We start from the raw sequence: 20305 nt of genomic DNA, 5'->3' as shown, positions 1-20305 counted from the left end.
CAGCAAAGTGCAGCCTATCCCATATTTAAAGAATTTGTCAGTGTCTCCCAAAGTAGATGAATCATCAACTGAGTGAAAATAGCACCACCTCAAATGGTGGTTTTTAAGGACATTAAAAACCTCTCCTGCTCTACTGTGAGGAAAATCCAAATGCTAATACAACCTGAGAGGATTCACTTTGGAGTTTCTGTAAGATCTGGGAGAAATTTACCATAGCAGGTCTTCTTGTTGGAGGAAAGCTTCATCAAGTGGGGACATGCACAGGCAGCACTCCTATTATGATTGATCAGACACATGTGCGAGCAGGGGCCTCTGCCATCATTAGCTGCACAGGGATTGGGAGCTGTAATTACACAGTGAAATATTAACAGTGAAGAAGGAAGAATATATTAGCAGACCTCTGAGGGTGACAAGGGTTATTTACTTAAAGATTCAAAGTGAAGTTCCCTAGATAACACACATTACTCGAGTGATTAATATGATGATAATGACAATCATACACAGTTATTACATTAATAAAAACATTTTTCCTCATCAAAGATAACAACTAAGATAACTCCCTCAAGTTCCTCTAAGATGAATGATATTCATTCTATTGCCTTAGAAGCAAAGGATTTCTTTTTAAGTATTTAGTCTGAGAAACAATCAGGAATAACTATTAAATTTTGTATAAATTAAACTCAAGTAGATGATCATGCAGGTGTCAGGAGTTCCGGTTGAGAAACTGCTGTTACATATACTGTGTATCTTTTCAGGCCATTTCTTTTTCAAATCAGAGGCCTGTATGAATAAAAATTTCATCTTCCTTTATTATAAAGATGTCTTTATTTTTCTTTGCTGTATTAAGTTATTCTATGGCTAAATATTGCTACATATCCATACTTACTATATTCCATCGTGTACAAAACTTCAAATTTAAAATGGAATATTAAATTTTGTGTTTGATCTCATTCTCTCATTCTTTTGTGTTTCTTATTTTGTCATTGTTAGGTAGTTAGAATAGGAAAAAGGAGTCCAGAATGGTGGTGGCTAAAAGACAAGGAAGGGAAAAGCCTGGGAAAATAGGACAAAGGAAGGTCCGAGGACTGGAGTGAGGACCTTAGGTAGAACAGACGGCACTCCTGGCTAGCCCAATTTACATAGGACAGGCCCAGGGGTAGGAGAAAAAACATAAAAAGAGGAGCCAAAAGACTGGAGATTTCTCTCTCTTCTCTCAGCGTCTTTTGGGTCATCATGCCCTCACACCTTGAGGGTGTATTTTCCTTTATTTTCTAAATAAAACTGAGCTGTAACAAGGAGCTGTAACACTGATCCATCCAAGAGCTGTAATGCTGGTCCATCATTTCAAATTTTAGTTGTGATGAGACAGAACTGAGGACATACACACTCCCCAGACATCATCATATCTTTTAAGCTTTTAATCTCAATTGATCCAATGTTCTCTTAAATATTGTTTTTATAAAGCCTATCTAGTACGACAAATTCTATAGAACTGTGCTGGTCAACTGAGGGCAGAAAATAACTATACCTTCTGATCTCAGCAGCAATATTTTAGTCTTCAACTAATAATATTTTCCTAACAAGTGGATCTATTTTTCAGGGTAGCAATATCAGTCTTATAGACTTTTAAACCACAAAGAATAAAAATCAGTAGGTTATAATAAGAATTGTAGAGGTTTTGAGAAATTAACTGAATTTAATAAATGCTCAAGGTAGCCTTCGGCAGTCTTCAGGACTCTCCCCACAAGATAACAAAAACGATCCATGTCCATGCATTTGATTTAAAAAATAAAAACAAAAAAGAAAATGAAAGACTCAGAAATATTTTCCCAAGCAAATAAATTAAGGACAAAAATTATTAGAAAATAGTGGAAACTAAAGTTGAGAGATTCTTTATGAGTGTTAAGTCACTCTGTCACATGATATGCGTATATACTAAGTTGCTTCAATCATGTCCAACTCTTTGCAACCCTATGGACTATAGCCCACCAGGCTCCTCTGTCAGTGGGATTCTCCAGGTAGAATACTGGAGTGGGTTGCCATGCCCTTCTCTAGGGGATCTTTCTGACCCAGGGATGGAACTTGTGTCTCCTGCGGCTCCTGTATTACAGGCAGATTCTTTACCACTGAGCCACTGGGGAAGCCCAGCACATGGTATAAATGCCACATATTCTGCTTTCTTTCCTTTTAACATCATCTATTATAACTGATGCTTTTGAACTGTGGTGTTGGAGAAGACTCTTGAGAGTCCCTTGGACTGTAAGGAGATCCAACCAGTCCATCCTAAAGGAGATCAGTCCTGGGTGTTCATTGGAGGGACTGATGTTGAAGCTGAAACTCCAATACTTTGGCCACCTGATGTGAAGAGCTGACTCATTTGAAAAGACCCTGATGCTGGGAAAGATTGAGGGCAGGAGGAGAAGGGGACGACAGAGGATGAGATGGTTGGATGGCATCACCGACTCAATGGACAGGTTTGGGTGGACTCCGGTAGTTGGTGATGAACAGGAAGGCCTGGCATGCTGCGGTTCATGGGGTCGCAGAGTCAGACTCAACTGACTGAACTGAACTGAACTGAACTGATTATAATTGGCTCAAATGGTAAAGAATCTGTAATGTAGGAGACCTGGGTTCAAACTCTGGGACAGAAAGATCCCCTGGAGAAGCAAATGGCAACCCACTCTAGTATTCTTGTCTGGACAGGGACAGAAAAACCTGGTGGCCTACAGTTCATGAGGTCAGAGAGGACTGATTGATGAAGTAGCAACACTACAATGAGTGTCTTTAAGGAACTAAAGGTTAGAAAAGCAAGAGGTTAGATGGGAAGATTATTAAGGAGCAAAGATGTTACCAAAATGAAGACAATATTAAAATAAAAGAAATAAAGAGGCATTGTTGAAGTGTTAGCTATCTAGAGTAGGGTTACCCAGTCACTGGTAAATAGGAAAAAAACAAAAACAAAACACCTCAAAGTTTTCAATTCTTGAAAAAAAGACGAGGATGGGGAAGAAAGGGGATAAAGAAAAAAAAAAAAAAAAGAAGAGGAGTAGAGGGAGGAAAAGGAAGAAGGAGATATTTGTTTAGAAACATTGACATAGAAAATGCTATTCCTCTCAAAGAAATTAAAAGCATAATCCATGACAACTCAATAACAAGTACTTGGATTTCACTTTAAACATCATTATCTTTTAGCCTGGAATCATATTAACTTTTCTCAACATCCTATAATCATGATAAAAAGCTTTCTAAAATCAACAATAACATATTAAATTTCTATATATATACTAAAGTAAAAAAATACACTTTGTAGCCCAATATCTGTATTAATGATAACACTGTAAGGTAATATTAACAATATTTTGTGCTTCATGGTGAGGAAAAATCCACAAAGCCTTCTTTCAATTTTTATCTTTTCTCACTTTGGAATAATAGAGTTAAATCTTTTTAATGTTATTTCTAACCACACATTTAAATAGATACTTACTCTAATTACCAAACTAAGGAATTTGGTTTTTATACTCACATCTTAGTATAAAGCAAGGATCGGCAAATATGGATCCTGGAGCCTTATCTGGTTCACTGTCTATTTTTATGAATAAAGTTTTATTGGACCATAGCCATGCTCATTAATTTACATGTTATCCCATGACTTTCTCACTATAATAGCAGAGTTGAACAGTTTCAGCAGGGATCACTTGGCATAAAAAACCCTAAAATATATTTTCTGGCTCTTTACAGACAATACTTGACATAAAGTTACTATTTATAAGAAATACTATTGCAATATCCAATATTAATACAAAGATTGTAAACCCCTACCAAACCAAAGCTATCCCATGTATTGTATCCAGGAGATGGGAAAAACTGACCAGTCAATAGATGCTATAAAGAATATTAACAGATGAAATCCAAATATAGGTGTGCAAATTGGGTTCATTGATAATTCTTATTATCAAAACTCAAGTTGACCAAACAGAGACCCTTAGACATATGTAAAGTGAAAGTGAAGTCGCTCAGTCGTTTCTGACTCTTTGCGACCCCATGGACTGTAGCCTACCAGGCTCCTCAATCCATGGAATTTTCCAGGCAAGAGTACTGGAGTGGGTTGCCATTTCCTTCTCTAGGTAGACATAGCTAACCCCACTCTTATATTTACTCATTGAATACATATTTATGAATCACTTCATATTCTGCCTAGTTTTAAAAAGCTGGATATAACAGCAGATAAGAGATAGTTCTTACATTAAAGAACTTAAGAGTCTGTACTCTTACCCCATACACCATTCTCTCCAAATATATGGTCAGTGGCTCAATTTAGGTTCTTTGCATCTCTTGCTTGGATTGCTGCTCTAACTTCCTAAATAATCTCTTAATTTTCAGTCTCTCCTCTTTGCCTATGGTAATTTTCTAAAATACAGACTTGCTCATATAGTTCCTTTGCTTAAAAATCTTGGATAGTTTCTCTACCTTAGATAAGTCGTCCTCACAAAGACTCAAATTTTATTTGCTACCATTTCCTCCAAGGTTTTTTAACACTAGCCAGATTGGTTTGCTCAGTCGCTCAGTCATGTCCAACTCTTTGCGACCCCATGGACTATACTCCACTAGGCTTCTCTTTTCATGGGATTCTCCAGGCAAGAATACTGGAGTGGGGTGTCATTTCCTCCTCCAGATCTTCTAGACCCAGGGACTGAACCCACATCTCCTGTGTCTCTTGCATTGTTAGGAGGATTCTTTATCACTGTGCCACCTGGAAGCCCTCCAGATTTATTTATCTGCTATTTTTTTTACCTTTCATCATTATTTTTTTTTAATCCTGATCCACTCTGTTTATTTTTATTAAAGATATCATAAGTCTTCTAAATTCACAAAATTTTAATTTCAAAGATTTTTTTTTACTTCTCTTTCACTACCATATTTAATTGTCAAGTATTATCAGACTTGCCTATTATGCACCCTTTCTTTCCATTTTTACCTCTCCTCTTGCAATATAAAATTATTTTATCACTTTGAAGTAACTGCTATAACCATGTAACTAGTATTCTATGGTACTGTCAAAAGTATATTAATCTCTGTTTCAAAGATACCATCCTACCTTGTAGTTCCATCTACCATTTTCCTTCTACATACACATTATGCACATGGTAAAAAGGACTCCAAATTGTTCATTGAACATCTATAGCTTGTCTTTTTCTACTTCTACAGAAAGTATTTTTTTCCTGTAGAATTTCATTACCAACAGCCTTACATTATTATTTAATGAATCAGCTTAAGTTATTTTTCCTTCACAAAATATTTTCTAATGAAACTAGCTAATTTTGATTTATTCCAACTCTAAATATTAGTTTCAGTTATCAATATAAAAGGCATTAGGCATTTATTATTTACGGTCTTATTTTCTAATTGTCTTTGACATGTATTTGCATATTTTTATCATTATACCCTGATCCCTCTAGGTAAATCAGGGGTAGGGAAACTATTTTTTTGTTTTTCTCTATAAAAGGCCAAATTGTAAATATGTTCACCTTTGAAGCCCTTATGCCCTTTCTAGTAATTTTTCAACTTTGCTACTACAACAAAAAGCAGCCATGAAACAATATGTGAATCAACATGTATAGCTATGTTCAAATAAAATTTTATTTGCAAAATCTGCAGAAGTCTAAAGTTAGTCTGAGAGCCTTAGTTTGTCAAATTCTGAGTCTTAGTTTGTCAAAGTCTATGCTGGCAGGAACTATGACTTATCAACACATATATAGTTTTTCTCCTAAAATTTCCACATGATCTATTACTGTTTTGGATTCATACACATGCTCATAAACATATGCATATTTATGTTCTAACAAGGCAACAATCTAAAATTTTGAGTGTAAATTAAAAGACAGCTATAGATGAACTATAGCAATAGCTTTAGGAGAGCAATAGATGAAAACATTAAATAATGCATTACTACAATACTTAACTGGAGAGTGAAATGCTAATTATGGAATCATATAAGACTGATGTGTGCTCTGTGAAGAAAACAATATCATTAAGATAATCTCATATTTTATGCAAAACTGTGTTTAATTGCAGTCCATTTTTCACCAGCAAAAAATAAACACTTTAAACCCAATTACTTTATTTGTTAAGTTCAAATAAAATATATGTAAATGGGGATGCAACATAAAATATATACAATATTTATTTACCTAATAATACTAAGCTTAAAGCAGAAGAATCTCAAGACCTAATGTTAGATAAGATAAATATTTTTCTCTGTCCTGTGTAGTCATTGTTAATAGTAATTAATACTCATCATGTTAATGAAATTTGTTGGTACAATTATTAACATAAGAAAACAATGCATATCTGTTATAACTATATTTTAGTTATAATTTTTCATTTGAAAAGAATTTATTTTTTTGAAATGAATTTAAGAAAGATCTTACTATTAAGAATTAATTCCTAATCCTTTCTCTTTGACAAATATCTACAAATTATAATTTTAGTATTTGATGTTGAAGAACTAGAGCAATCCCTTATTTAAAACACACACATATAATAAAATGTGTGCAAGTACAAGATGTTCTTATTGCTTTAATTTTAAAATTTTCTATCAATACCAGGTATGCAGGAATTACTTTCATCAAAATTCATATTTTATTTTTCTGGAATTGAGTTGCAGGAGTTGCTTGTATATTTTTGAGATTAGTTGTTTGTCAGTTGCTTCATTTGCTATTATTTTCTCCCATTCTGAAGGCTGTCTTTTCACCTTGCTTATAGTTTCTTTTGTTGTGCAGAAGCTTTTAAGTGTAATTAGGTTCCATTTATTTATTTTTGCTTTTATTTCCAATATTCTGGGAGGTGGGTCATAGAGGATCCTGCTGTGATGTGTGTTGGAGAGTGTTTTGCCTGTGTTCTCCTCTAGGAGTTTTATAGTTTCTGGTCTTATGTTTAGATCTTTAATCCATTTTGAGTTTAAATAGACATTTCTCCAAAGAAGACATACAGGTGGCTAATAAACACATGAAAAGATGCTCAACATCACTCATTATCAGAGAAATGCAAATCAAAACCACTATGAGGTACCATTTCACGCCAGTCAGAATGGCTGCGATCCAAAAGTCTACAAGCAATAAATGCTGGAGAGGGTGTGGAGAAAAGGGAACCCTCTTACACTGTTGGTGGGAATGCAAACTAGTACAGCCACTATGGAGAACAGTGTGGAGATTCCTTAAAAAACTGGAAATAGAACTGCCTTATGATCCAGCAATCCCACTGCTGGGCATACACACTGAGGAAACCAGAATTGAAAGAGACACGTGAACCCCAATGTTCATCACAGCACTGTTTATAATAGCCAGGACATGGAAGCAACCTAGATGTCCATCAGCAGATGAATGGATAAGAAAGCAGTGGTACATATACACAATGGAGTATTACTCAGCCATTAAAAAGAATACATTTGAATCAGTTCTAATGAGGTGGATGAAACTGGAGCCTATTATACAGAGTGAAGTAAGCCAGAAAGAAAAACACCAATACAGTATACTAACGCATATATATGGAATTTAGAAAGATGGTAACAATAACCCTGTATATGAGACAGCAAAAGAGACACTGATGTAAAGAACAGCCTTTTGGACTCTGTGGGAGAGGGAGAGGGTGGGATGATTTGGGAGAATGGCATTGAAACATGTATAATATCATATATGAAACGAGTCACCAGTCCAGGTTCGATGCACGATACTGGATGCTAGGGGCTGGTGCACTGGGACGACCCAGAGGGATGGTATGGGGAGGGAGGAGGGTGGAGGGTTCAGGATGGGAAACACATGTATACCTGTGGTGGATTCATTTTGATACATGGCAAAACCAATACAATATTGTAAAGTTAAAAAATAAAAAAAAAAATAAAGAAGGAGCCTCAAGGGCTGGAATCAAAAAAAAAAAAAAACTCATATTTTATGGATTAATTTTATACTGTACTTTATTTTTATGAAGTAGAAAAAAATCTAAAAAATCATATCTTGTATAGACAGCTGTATTTCAAAGAGAAAAGATTTAAAAGCCACATATACTATTTCCATTTATTTGTGCAGTTTTCTGTAAAAAGAGTGAATTCAAACATGTAATATCATGCTACATTTATTGGTGAGATATATCTTCAAACACCAATGAATTTTCAGATTTTCTAAGCGGTGCTATGTCTTTCTGACTTGCTATTTACTTTTACTTGCTGTATAATTTAAAAGAAGAAACGTTTGTGCCAGAAAAATTTCTATTTTCACAATGATTTAATAATCACAAAATTTTGTCTAAAACAGTGGTTCTCAACCAATGGTAGTGATGGTGAGGGAGGATTTTGTCCCCTCAGGAACAACTGAGAATGTCTAGAGACATTTTTCGGAGAAGGCAATGGCACCCCACTCCAGTACTTTTGCCTGGAAAATCCCATGGATGGAGGAGCCTGGTAGGCTGCCGTCCATGGGGTCTCGAAGAGTCGGACACGACTGAGCGACTTCACTTTCACTTTTCACTTTCATGCATTGGAGAAGGAAATGGCAACCCACTCCAGTGTTCTTGCCTGGAGAATCCCAGGGACAGGGGAGCCTGGTGGGCTGCCATCTATGGGGTCGCACAGAGTCGGACATGACTGAAGTGACTTAGCATTTTAGCAGAGACATTTTTAAATGACATAACTGGGGTTACTAACTGGCATTTTAGTGAGTAGAGGCTAAAGATGCTAATAAACTTCATATAATGCAAAAGAATGCCCCCCCTCCCAACTAAGAACTACCTATCTCCAAATATGAAAGGTACAGAGGTTGAGAAGTTTTGATCCTGGACTGGAACTCTGGACTTTGCATCTTACTGTATCTGAAGGAAGAGCTCATAAACACTTACATTTGTATTTCTGAGGCAAGTACATCAAACAACCAGTACCAAGGAAGAAAGAATTTTATGATTTCTTTGATACTAATCTTTTCCACTGTTCCAAGAGAAACTATATTATAGCATAATTTTAAAATAGCAATTTATAACGCAGCCATACTTACTACCTACCTATAAATTCATTTACAGTTTAGTTGTTTGACATCTGTGTTACATTTTGCCAAACAAATGCTAAAATGGAAATTAAGTTTTTCAGGTGAACCAACAAAACCCACTAATTCAAAATGTGGTTTAAAGATGCTACAGAAAGATTTACTGAGAAATTAAATTAGGTGCAGGTCTATATAACTAGTAGTTGGAGCAAAAGACTACCTGTTACAGGAAGGAGGTATAAGAGTAGAAATTGAGTTCCATTATGATTTTTCATGTCAACAGTTGGAATGACTTAGCAACATATTCTTGGCATGTTTCAACTCTCATTTGTCCTCTTTATTGGTAATGTTGTCTCTCTCTTTTATGTGGTTCTCAGTATTATACAATGTTCTAATACCTCACAGAAACCTAACAAGTTTACTTAATCTCAAAAATTTCTCTTTGCTTTGCTATCACCTGCCTTTCACTTTGCCTCAGTCAGAAATCTCATCCCTTCAAAGCTGCTGATATCAAAAAGTAAAGTTGGAGGCATTTTAACTGTTTCATATCAGCTTTCCATTCTTAGAAATATTAGTATTTTAAACTAAGGTCCATTTCAAATTTTTTAGTTTTTTTTTTTTTTTTTTTTTTAAGCTATGTGATTCTGTTTCGAATTTTATTTTTTTGGCCATAAAATGCAGTATGTAGGACCTTAGTTCCCTGACCAAGGATTGAACCTGTGCTGCCTGCATTGGAATCAAGGAGTCTAAACCACTGGATCACCAAGGAAATCTCTTAATGTCCATTTAAAAAAGAAAAAAAAAACCTTCTGTTGATAGTATATAAATATGTGAAAGAAAGGGATACCATAAAACAGTAGGAAATAGTATTTTTAACAGAATTAATAATATCAAGAATGGAAGGAATATGTATATGCAAGCAGAGACAGAGGAAAATATTTTATATGACAGGTCATTAGATCTTGATATAATAAACTGTGGAAGTGAACAATTTAAGTAACCTGAAAATATTTGAGATTCACCTCCACCACATTGAAACATAGTTTTAAGAGCATTACATTTGTTTAAAACTTTTTTTAATTGAAAATGTTGCTTGTAGTTAAATATACTAATAGCTCCAAGTGGAATCCCTCATTCTTCAAGTTTTATAAGTGATACTTTGTTTCCTAAAGCAGCAATAGTATTACTAATATTCTTAGGGGCTTCCCTGTTGTCTCAGATGGTAAAGAATCTGCCTGTAATACAGGAGACCCGGGTTTGATCCCTGGGTTGGGAAAATCCCCTAGAGAAGGGAACGCTACACAATACGGTATTCTTGCCTGAGGAAATCCCATGGACAGAGAAGTCTGGTGGGCTACAGTTCAGGGGGTTGCAAAGAGTTGGACATACTGAGCAACTAACACACACACACACACACAATATTCTTAGAAACTATTTTTTTTTTAATTGAATAAGCTAATTTTCTTGCAAATGTTGTCAAGAAAAGTTTCATTTTCTATAGAAGTATTTTCCTGAAGCAACTGGAAGAATTAAATCATCTCAGTGTTAAAACTACTCTCTGAGAAACAGCCTGGAGTTCACCTTGTATTGTCATAACATAGAGGGTAAGTGAGATAAAAACTGATAGAAAAAATAGAAGTTCCAAAAAATGCAATAATTTATTTTCATCACAATGAGCTATAAAATGTGCTAAGTGTTTCTATAAGCATTATTCCCTTTATTCCTCTTACTGGCCATTTTTGTTCTTACAAATAAATTACCCTCACTTTATAGAAGTGTAAACTTAATTTTGAAAATGGTGAAAAAAAAAAGAATACTTGCAATCATACAACTTTTAAGAAAGAAATACATTTTCAGATATCAGAGTGCAACCACTAGCCATTATATACACTACCTTTCTAAATGAACTAAATCACTTAGATTCACTTATTTGTTCATTTAACAATTTATGGGATAGATAATGGATACTGTTTTAGAATATGACTTTTAAAAATATATATATATATATTTAATCTAATTGCTATAACCGTGACAATGTCCTAATATTCCATTCATCCTGTTTCTGGAATTTGATTTGATTTTCTAAGGGGTATTGTCATTTTGATTTGTTACACAAAACAGTTTGTACATTTGCCAGTTGATAGGTGTTTCAAGAACAAAATTAAAAGGGATGGTGGAGTCCACACCAGTGTTTGAGAGTAAAATAAAGTGGTCTCTGCAAAATAGTACTTTTATTATCAACAGATACTAAGTCCCCATTGAACTGAGGCCTTCTCAGAAGAAAAGCTTCTTTAGGAAAAGAAAAACATTTTTTAATTGGTGAAAATCTAATTAATAAAAATACTTTCAAAACTCTCTATTTGAAGTGACAATCATATTCTTAAGCTATTTCAAGAAAAGATTCCCGGGGTTCCCTGGTGGTCCAATGGCTAAAAAGTCCACCTGCCAATGCAGGGGATACAGGTTTGATTGCTGCTCCAGGAAGATCCCACATGCCACGGGGCAACTAAGTCTTATGCCACAGCTACTGAGCCATGTGCTGCAACTGCTGAAGCCTGTGACCCTAAAGCCCGTGCTCTGCAACAAGAGAAGCCATCACAATGAGAAGTCTGCACACCACAACAAAGTGTAGCCTCTGTTTATCCCAACTAGAGAAAGCCAGTGCAGAACAGCAAAGACCCAGCACAGCCAAAAATACATACATAAATAAATAACTCTTAAAAAAAAAAAGATTCCAATCAGAGAAAGTGAGGAAAGAAATGTGAAACAAAAGTGAAAAACAAACACACACAAAAAAATCAATAGTGTTGTAATCTTTCTATATCCCTGAAAAATACAGCTCCACTACTGGGTGTTAAATCACAACTTCAGTTGTGATTAAGAAAACATCTTTATGGTGTCTGAATCAAGATGTAAGATTAGAAAGATTCTGAGCTCACTTCCTCCCACAGATACACCAAAAGCTACATATAAAACAACTATCTCTGAGAATAGCTTGAAGTAAAACAAATTTTCTACAACTGAATATATAAAGAAAGCACCAATACAGTATACTAATGCATATATATGGAATTTAGAAAGATGGTAATGATAACGCTGTGTGCGAGACAGCAAGAGACACTGATGTATAGAACAGTCTTTTGTACTCTGTGGGAGAGGGAGAGGGTGGGATGATTTGGGAGAATGGCATTGAGACATGTAAAATATCATATAAAAAAATGAATCACCAGTCCACGTTCGATGCAGGATACTGGATGCTTGGGGCTGGTGCACTGGGATGACCCAGAAGGATGGTACGGAGAGGGAGGTGGGAGGCGGGTTCAGGGTGGGGAACACGTGTACACCCATGGCGGATTCATGTTGATGAATGGCAAAACCAATACAATATTGTAAAGTAATTAACCTCCAATTAAAATAAATTTATATTAAGAAAAAAGAAAAGGTGACTTGAGACAGGCAGGATAGATAGAGACTCAGTCGAGATAGAAGCTACACCCTCAGAGCAGAGATACACAAGAGTGAGGGTTATCACAACTGCCTAGGTCTCTACTGAGAGGCCCAAGGTCCAAATTGGGTTTCCCATCAAGAATACTTTCCCAGAATGTCTGGCTTTAAAACCAATGGGGCTTACTTGCAGAACAGGGAAAGGGTTGTAAGAAGTGAGACTCACTCTGTTTGTGAGTGGGTTGTCCACAAACTCAATAGCTCTGACTCCCAGTAGAGAAGCAGTGCAGTTAGGCAAAATGAGGAGACAAAGAATAACTTCCCAATGAAAGATCAACAAAAAACATCAGAAAAAGAACTAAATGAAACAGAGATAAGCCGTTTATCAGATAAAGAGTGCAAAGTCATAGTCATAAAGATGCTCACTGAACTTGGGAGAAGAATGGAATAACTCAGGGAGTACTTCAACAAAGGGATAGAAAATATATTTAAAAATCGCAAAATAGAACAGAAGAAAACAACTGAAGAGCAAAATACATTATGGGGAATAACAGCCAATTAGAGGATGCAGGATATACCAGTGATCTGGAAGATAGGGTAATGGAATTCACTTAAATAAAACAGCAAAAAGAAAAAAAAAAATATATATATATATATATATACATATTTGAAAATAGTTTTAGGGATCTATAGAATAACATCAGACATATAAATTATCCCATTATAGGGTCACAGAAAAAGAAAAGAGAAAGAGGGAGAAAACTTATGTGAAGAATAAATGGCTGAAAATATATAAAATATATTTTCCTTCTCTGGTGGTGCAGGTGGTAAAGGATTTGCCTGCAATGCAGGAGACCTGGGTTTAATCCCTGGGTTCGGAAGATCTCCTGGAGAAAGGAATGGCAATCCACTCCACTATTCTTGCCTGGAGAATTTCATGGACAGAGGAGCCTGGCGGATTATAGTCCATGAGGTCGCAAAGAGTCAAACATGATTGAGTGAATAATAGTTTCACTTTTATTATATTATCCAGATATAAAATAAATGTCATTCTTGCAAAATATAACAGGGAATCTAATCATAAATATTTTAATATCTTTGTATGGTGACAGATGGCTATTAACCTTATCATGGTGACCAACTTATAATGTACTCTACAAATGCCAAAACACTATGTTATACCCCTAAAACTAAAAGTATAGTGAACTATATTTTCAAAAAATGAGTTTAGAGAAACAAAACTTAGGTCTGCGAGAGGCCACAGAGAAGGACATCAAACCCACTGGATGGGAAAAGGTATGCATACTGGAGGAACTCACGTTTTCTTCGTATTTACAAACAATTTAATCTAAAAGGTGGAAGAGGACCATAAAACAAAGTGACTAAGAAAATTGTCTATCTACCTGTCTATCCATTCATCCATCTGTCTTTCTTTCTATCATTTACTTAACAACACTTACACTGTGCTTACTATTTGACAGGTATCTTCTGTGCTTTTAAGAGACTAATGCATTTAACTTTGCAAGAATTCCATTTTATAGTTGAAACAACTAACATAATGGTCATGCTGTCAGTATATGACAAAGCTAGAATATGAACTAGTCTGACTCTAGAAGCTTGCTCTTGATTACTATGTCTCCTAAGCTGATTGCTATGAAGGTTGTCTTTTTTTTTTTTTTTGCCTTTACATTTTGTTACTTAACACTACCAGATCAGATCAGATCAGTCGCTCAGTCGTGTCCGACTCTTTGTGACCCCATGAATCACAGCACGCCAGGCCTCCCTGTCCATCACCAACTCCCGGAGTTCACTCAGACTCATGTCCATCGAGTCAGTGATGCCATCCAGCCATCTCATCCTCTGTCGTCCCCTTCTCCTCCTTAACACTATAGTCCTATTATTTAATGAACTATATTTTTTAGTAAAAAGACTTTGACATTTATACTAACCTCAGACATATTTAGGATCACTGGGACACATGCAAACAATTCCACTGAAAGTGCTCTAAATAAAATTATAGCTGACATTCCTCCAGGTTGCCAAATCAATGAATACCTTTATGTCTTGATCTTTCTTGACTTCTCTGCAAGAGTTAACACTGTTGACTACTGCCATCTTGAAACTCTTCTCTTACTTTTTTTGACTGTGCTCTTTTGGTTCTGAAATGTTTTGGCCATCTTTTTCTCAGCATCTTTCTTTGCCTTTCTCATTTATATTCATTTCCTCCAAGGTTCTGTCCTTGTTCTTCTCTAATTTTATATAATAGTCTTAGGAAATCTTATGTATCTTCTTATCATCAATATATAATTGAATGACTATTAAAACTCTAGTTCCAGACCAAATTCTTTTTGCCTTTATAACCCTGAATACTCAACCATGTCCTGGAGGTACCTCTCCACATAAACAAACTTTAATTTTTTGATATATTCAGGTGCCAGTAAGTTTTGACCTACAGGTTAATACTGCCCTTTGGGTTACTTTTTAAATTGGAGGAAAAACACCAAAATAAAAAAAAGAATAAAATTTTATAACACATGAAAATTAAATGAAATTTCAATTTCAGTGTCCATAAATAAAATGTTATTGAAACATAGTGATGGTCATTCACTTTTCATTTGACTGCTGTTTCACTATCTCAGCAGGACAAAGTAGTTCAGCAAAGACCATATACCCTGCAGGGCCTCAAACACTTACTATATGGCCTTCCATAGAAAAAAAACTCTGCTGACTCCTCCGTTATGGGGCCTTTGTGTCATATATTGATGGTGAAGCCAATTATAGAAACTAGAAAACTAAAGACATCTCAAATTTTCCTTTTCTTGCCAAACTCCCCTACTCTACAAATCTGTATCACTTTTTTTTTTTCTTTAAACTGACTTTACCTCTAGGTATATGGCAACTCCAGGCTTCCCAGGTGTTGCTAGCTGTAAAGAACCAAGGCACAAATGTGAGAGATATGGGTTCCATCCCTGGGTTGAGAAGATTCCCTGGAGAAGGGTATTCCACCCATTCCAATATTCTTGCCTGGAGAACCCCACAGACAGAGGAGCCTGGAGAGCTACAGCCCATAGGGTTGTATAGAGATGGACGTGACTGAAGGCAACCTTAGCACACACGTACGTATCTCAGTTCCACCATTCTCTCTGTCCTGGTATCAGTCATCTCCTGATCTACTGAAGAAGCTAGGCTCTACATCCTACTTGTCTCCTACCTACAGTAGTGTCTCTGTAGTTTACCGCTTGTATAGATGAAGCCAAGTTTCAACATGTACTTCTGCTATTTTCCCTCCATTGACCAAATGGTTTCAATGTTTTTCTCATTTCTTCAGGGCAGTGGTTCTTAAGGCAGCATCAGCATTCCATGGGAATTTGTTAAAAATGAAACATCTCAGGTCATACCGTAGACTTATTTATCAGAATATCTTGGCTAAAAGCCAGAAATTTGTGATTTAATGATCCCTCCAGTAAATTTGATGCACATTTAGGTTTGACATCACTTGAACACTTATCCAGTTATTCTTAAGGATGAAAATTGAAAATTTCTTTGTAAGGGGAACTTTTAAGTCCCATTATGGTTTGATTCCAACCCAATGTTGTATACCATGCATTCCCCCCTTACTTCTAGCGGCTCCAGCCCACAAATGAAGAAATAAGAACCCAGAAGTTAATTAATCTGCCTTAGGTAACAAGGTCAGTGAGTGACAAAGGAAGAAATTGTATTAAACTAAGCCCAAGGACTTTTTAAGGGCCACTCCATTCTACCTTTTACTATAATTTTAGTTTCAAAAATGCAACCACAATAATAATCATTTAATTGACCCCAGTTATTAATTTAGCTTGTTTTCTTTCTAGACTATAAACTACAAGAAGTTAAAAATTGGTTTGTCCCATGTGAAGTGAAAGTCACTCAGTCATGTCCAACTCTTTGCGACCTCATGGACTATATGGTCCATGGAATTCTCCAGGCCACAGTACTGAAGTGGGTAACCTTTCATTTCTCCAGGGGATCTTCCCAACCCAGGGATTGAACCCAGATCTCCAGCATTCCAGGATGATTCTTTACCAGCTGAGCCACAAAGGAAGCCCAAGAATACTGGAGTGGGTAGCCTATCCCTTCTCCAGTGAATCTTCCTGACGCAGGAATCAGACTAGGGTCTCTTGCACTGCAGGCAGGTTCTTTACCAACTGAGCTATCAGGGAAGCATGGGAATGTGTCAGTAAAACTTTACTCTCTACTGCCATCTGGAGATTTGATAGAACAATTCCAAGGAGAATCTCAATAAAAATTCAATGTCTTCTGCCTGCAGAGCATAGTGGTTCAGGCAAGAGCTCTGGGGTCACTCTCCCTGGGCTAAGATAATGAGGCAATTATCGTGTGGCTATTAGACCTTGAGCAAATCACTTAGCATTTCTCTCCTTTAGGATCCTTATCTGTAACACTGGGTTACCAACCACCATCCTCATGGAATTACAATGAGAATTAGTATTAGGTGATATTATTGTTATCATTATTAATACTGTTCTCATAAAAGGCTTACCTATACTCTGTAGTTAACGCAAATAAATAAATGACACTCCTTTACTCAAATATTTTATTATCTAGGTGGGCAACTAAAACAGAATTAGGAAAATATTAAATAACTATACATATTCTAAGTGCTAAGGTAGTTCTTTATGGTGTTAATTAAGAATGTGGAGATAAAATATGAATTATGTGCAGATTTATAATTGGTATGTGGCTTTGAAGTAAGAACCTCTCAGGGAAAGTTTTTTTTCCTGCAAATTTTGGTGTAGATTGAGAGCAATATCTGGAAAGCGCTAAATCAAACATGATATAAATGCATATCTTTCTTATCATTATGAAGTCATGATAATGAAACTATTTTTACTAATGCTTAATCATGCATGCCCATATTTTATTATCCAAACATAAACTAACATATGGCTCAAGCAAAGTCTATCATAAAACCTTTATGATGTTGTTGTGTTTTGTTTAATACATTCAGAACTTATTCAATTAAAACCTGTGTTTTACTGATAAAAATATATTTGGACTAGATGGCTTCTTGAATGTAAATTATCTATTTTATCCTAAAGGGAAACCTACAATTTTGATGTTCTTAACTCATTAAAAATATAGCAAATGTGTTTATTTATGTAACTTCTCTCTTTACTAAGGAAACAATATTCTCTGATGCAGTTATTCAGTAAATAGCCATAGGTATCAACTACACGGTATAAATTTCCAATTAGACCAGACCAATGGACAATTTAGGTTAAAGTCCGCAGTTATCAGTCCACATAATGGCGTAGGGTGAATATATCTTCAGAGCATATAGGGATACAATGTGTTTATTCTAACCAGTGTGAAGCTATAGTACAATGTATATAAATTTCTAGTTCTGAATCTTCCAGTATTTTATATTCGAATTTTTGTCCTCAGTCCTATGGTTGCTATCACAATAAAACCGTTACCTTGTATCCTCCCTACGTTATACTTCCTTGCTTTACTTTTTTTTGACCCAGGAGATGTTATAATCTAAATCACCTGTTTTATCTCCAATATCTTCCCTCTTCAATATCATCTTCAGTTTAGTATCATAACTGCATGGCTAATACATAAATCTTATGTCATTTCTATACTTAGAAATATTTGGATTTGCCACCAAAAACAAAAGCAGCAAAAACAGAAAATGGGACTATACCAAATTAAACAGCTTTTGCCCAGTGAAGGAAACCATCAATAAAATAAAGAGGCAAACTACCAAACGGGAGAAGATATTTGCAAATCATATTTATCAGATAAAAACTTAACATCCAAAATGCATAAAGAACTCATAGAACTCAATGTCAAACAGACAATCTGACTGAAAAATAGGCAGAGGCTCTGAAATAATCAATTTGTTAGCTTCTAAGTCATTAAAGATATTTTTGATGGTAAACAAAAAAATAAAGAAAGAGATACAGATGGCCAACAGGCATATGAAAATGTCTTCAATGTCACTAATCATCAAGGAAATGCAAATCAAAGCCACAATGAGATATCATCACATATCTGGTGTTGCTGAGGATGTGGACAAAAGGGAATCCTTGTGCACTATTGGTGATTACATAAATTGACACAGTCACTAAGGAAAGTAGTTTGGAAGTTCTTCAAAAATTAAAAATAGAACTACCATATGAATCAGCAATTCCAATTCTGAGTGTTTATCTGAGGAAAAGGAAAAAGATAAATTTGAAAAGGTATACATACACACACACACACACACACACACACACGTGTGTGTGTATGCACTGCTGTGTTCATTCAGCATTATTTACGATAGCCAAGAGATGGAAATAACCTAAGTGTCCATTAATGGAGGAATGGATACAGAAGATGTGAGGAGTGTGAGTATAATGTAATATTCATGCTTGTGCTCAGTAGTGTCCAACTTTGTGTGACCCCATGGACTGTAGCCCCCCAGGTTATTCTGCCCATGGGATTTTCCAAGCAAAAATACTGGAGAGGATGGCCATTTCCTCCTCCAGAGGATCTTCCCAAACCAGGGCTTCAACCCATGTCTCCTTTATCTCCTGATTTGTAGGCAGATTCTTTACCACTGAGCCACCTGGGAAGTCCTCTTAAAACAGTAATGTACCTAAATTTCAACAAAAGAAGGCTAAGAAAATGATATGATTGCAACAACTGCATAAAACCTCTTAATTTCTAAGATTTCTCTATTTCTATGTAAATTAAATAAAAAGGAAAAGAAAAAATATCCTGAGCTAATTAAAATAAAGGCTGGTACTACTTCCATCATATAATATAGAAAATATTAAATCAGTGTTAGCTTACAAAAATTATTTTACAGTTTGATTATTATATGACTAAAGTGAAAATAAATTCTGGTCACTAATTCATAACAAGCACTTACCCTGGGGCTGACGGCTGGGATGGTAGATCTGAAGGTCAAACGGCTGTGCACTGGTTTTCTGAATCACACTGACATTCTGCCCTGTCCACTTATTGGCTTTTGACAGTGTGTTGGTCCTCCAATCCGTCCAATAAACATCACTCCCATACAGAGACACAGCAAAGGGATGAGAAAGGTATTCATGACCTCGGATAATTTCTATCATGCTTGTTCCATCATAGAGGGCTGAATAAATGGCATCTGACCTACAGAAAAGTAGATGCATCAGTGGTATATAAAACCACATTCAAATAGTCCAGTGATGTGTTCATACTACTTAAATGGCAAAAGAGCTGTGTAAACATATTTTTATGATCCTGTATCTGATTTGCAGTAAGATTTCAAAAAAAAAGCTATCATAACCAAAGCAAACCAAATTCACCATCAATTTCAATGTGTGTTATACATGATACATGCACAGAAATACACATTTTAATTTTGTAAGTATTATCTGATGAAGGTTATAGAAAAGAAAGGGAAAAAAAAATTAAACCTGGCATCTGTCCAAACTATCCTTTTTTCAAAGTGGTCCACAGTGAGTCCATTAGGCCAAGCCCCGGTTTTCATGTCTTTGTAAATGGTTTTCCTCCCAGCACCACTCATGGAGGCAGATTCAATGCGAGGAAAATTGGCATCCCAATCTGTCCAGAAAAGAATTCTGAAGAAAAAGAAATGATGCTATTGATGATATTATTGTTTCAGTCATTCAGTTCAAAAAAAATGTATTGAATTTCTATGACTATGCTAGGCACTGGCTAGGTAAACAATCACACGTGAAACAGATGCATTATCTAGCCTCATGGGGCTCAGAGCCCAGAGCAAGAGACAGACTAAACAAATGCTGGAATATATAACTACAGCTTCTGAAATATATTCAAGA

The 20305-nt window shown here is 35.7% G+C and overlaps 1 protein-coding gene across 1 annotated transcript; it reads right to left on the bottom strand.

The window, feature by feature from the left end:
• Positions 1-133: 133 nt before the first annotated feature.
• LOC132343031 (low-density lipoprotein receptor-related protein 1B-like) lies at positions 134-19622 on the bottom strand. The gene is made up of 2 exons (XM_059878464.1): positions 19387-19622; positions 134-343 (listed from the first exon to the last, which is right to left on the bottom strand). Exons 1-2 carry the CDS (start codon positions 19589-19591, stop codon positions 174-176), a joined length of 375 nt encoding a protein of 124 aa, XP_059734447.1. The 5' UTR covers positions 19592-19622; the 3' UTR covers positions 134-173.
• Positions 19623-20305: the final 683 nt, after the last annotated feature.

This window comes from Bos taurus, chromosome 2 (assembly GCF_002263795.3).
Source record: "Bos taurus isolate L1 Dominette 01449 registration number 42190680 breed Hereford chromosome 2, ARS-UCD2.0, whole genome shotgun sequence".
NCBI lineage: Eukaryota > Metazoa > Chordata > Mammalia > Artiodactyla > Bovidae > Bos > Bos taurus.
The sequence above is the reverse complement of the archived record's forward strand: the minus strand, read 5'-3'. Positions and strand labels throughout refer to the sequence as shown.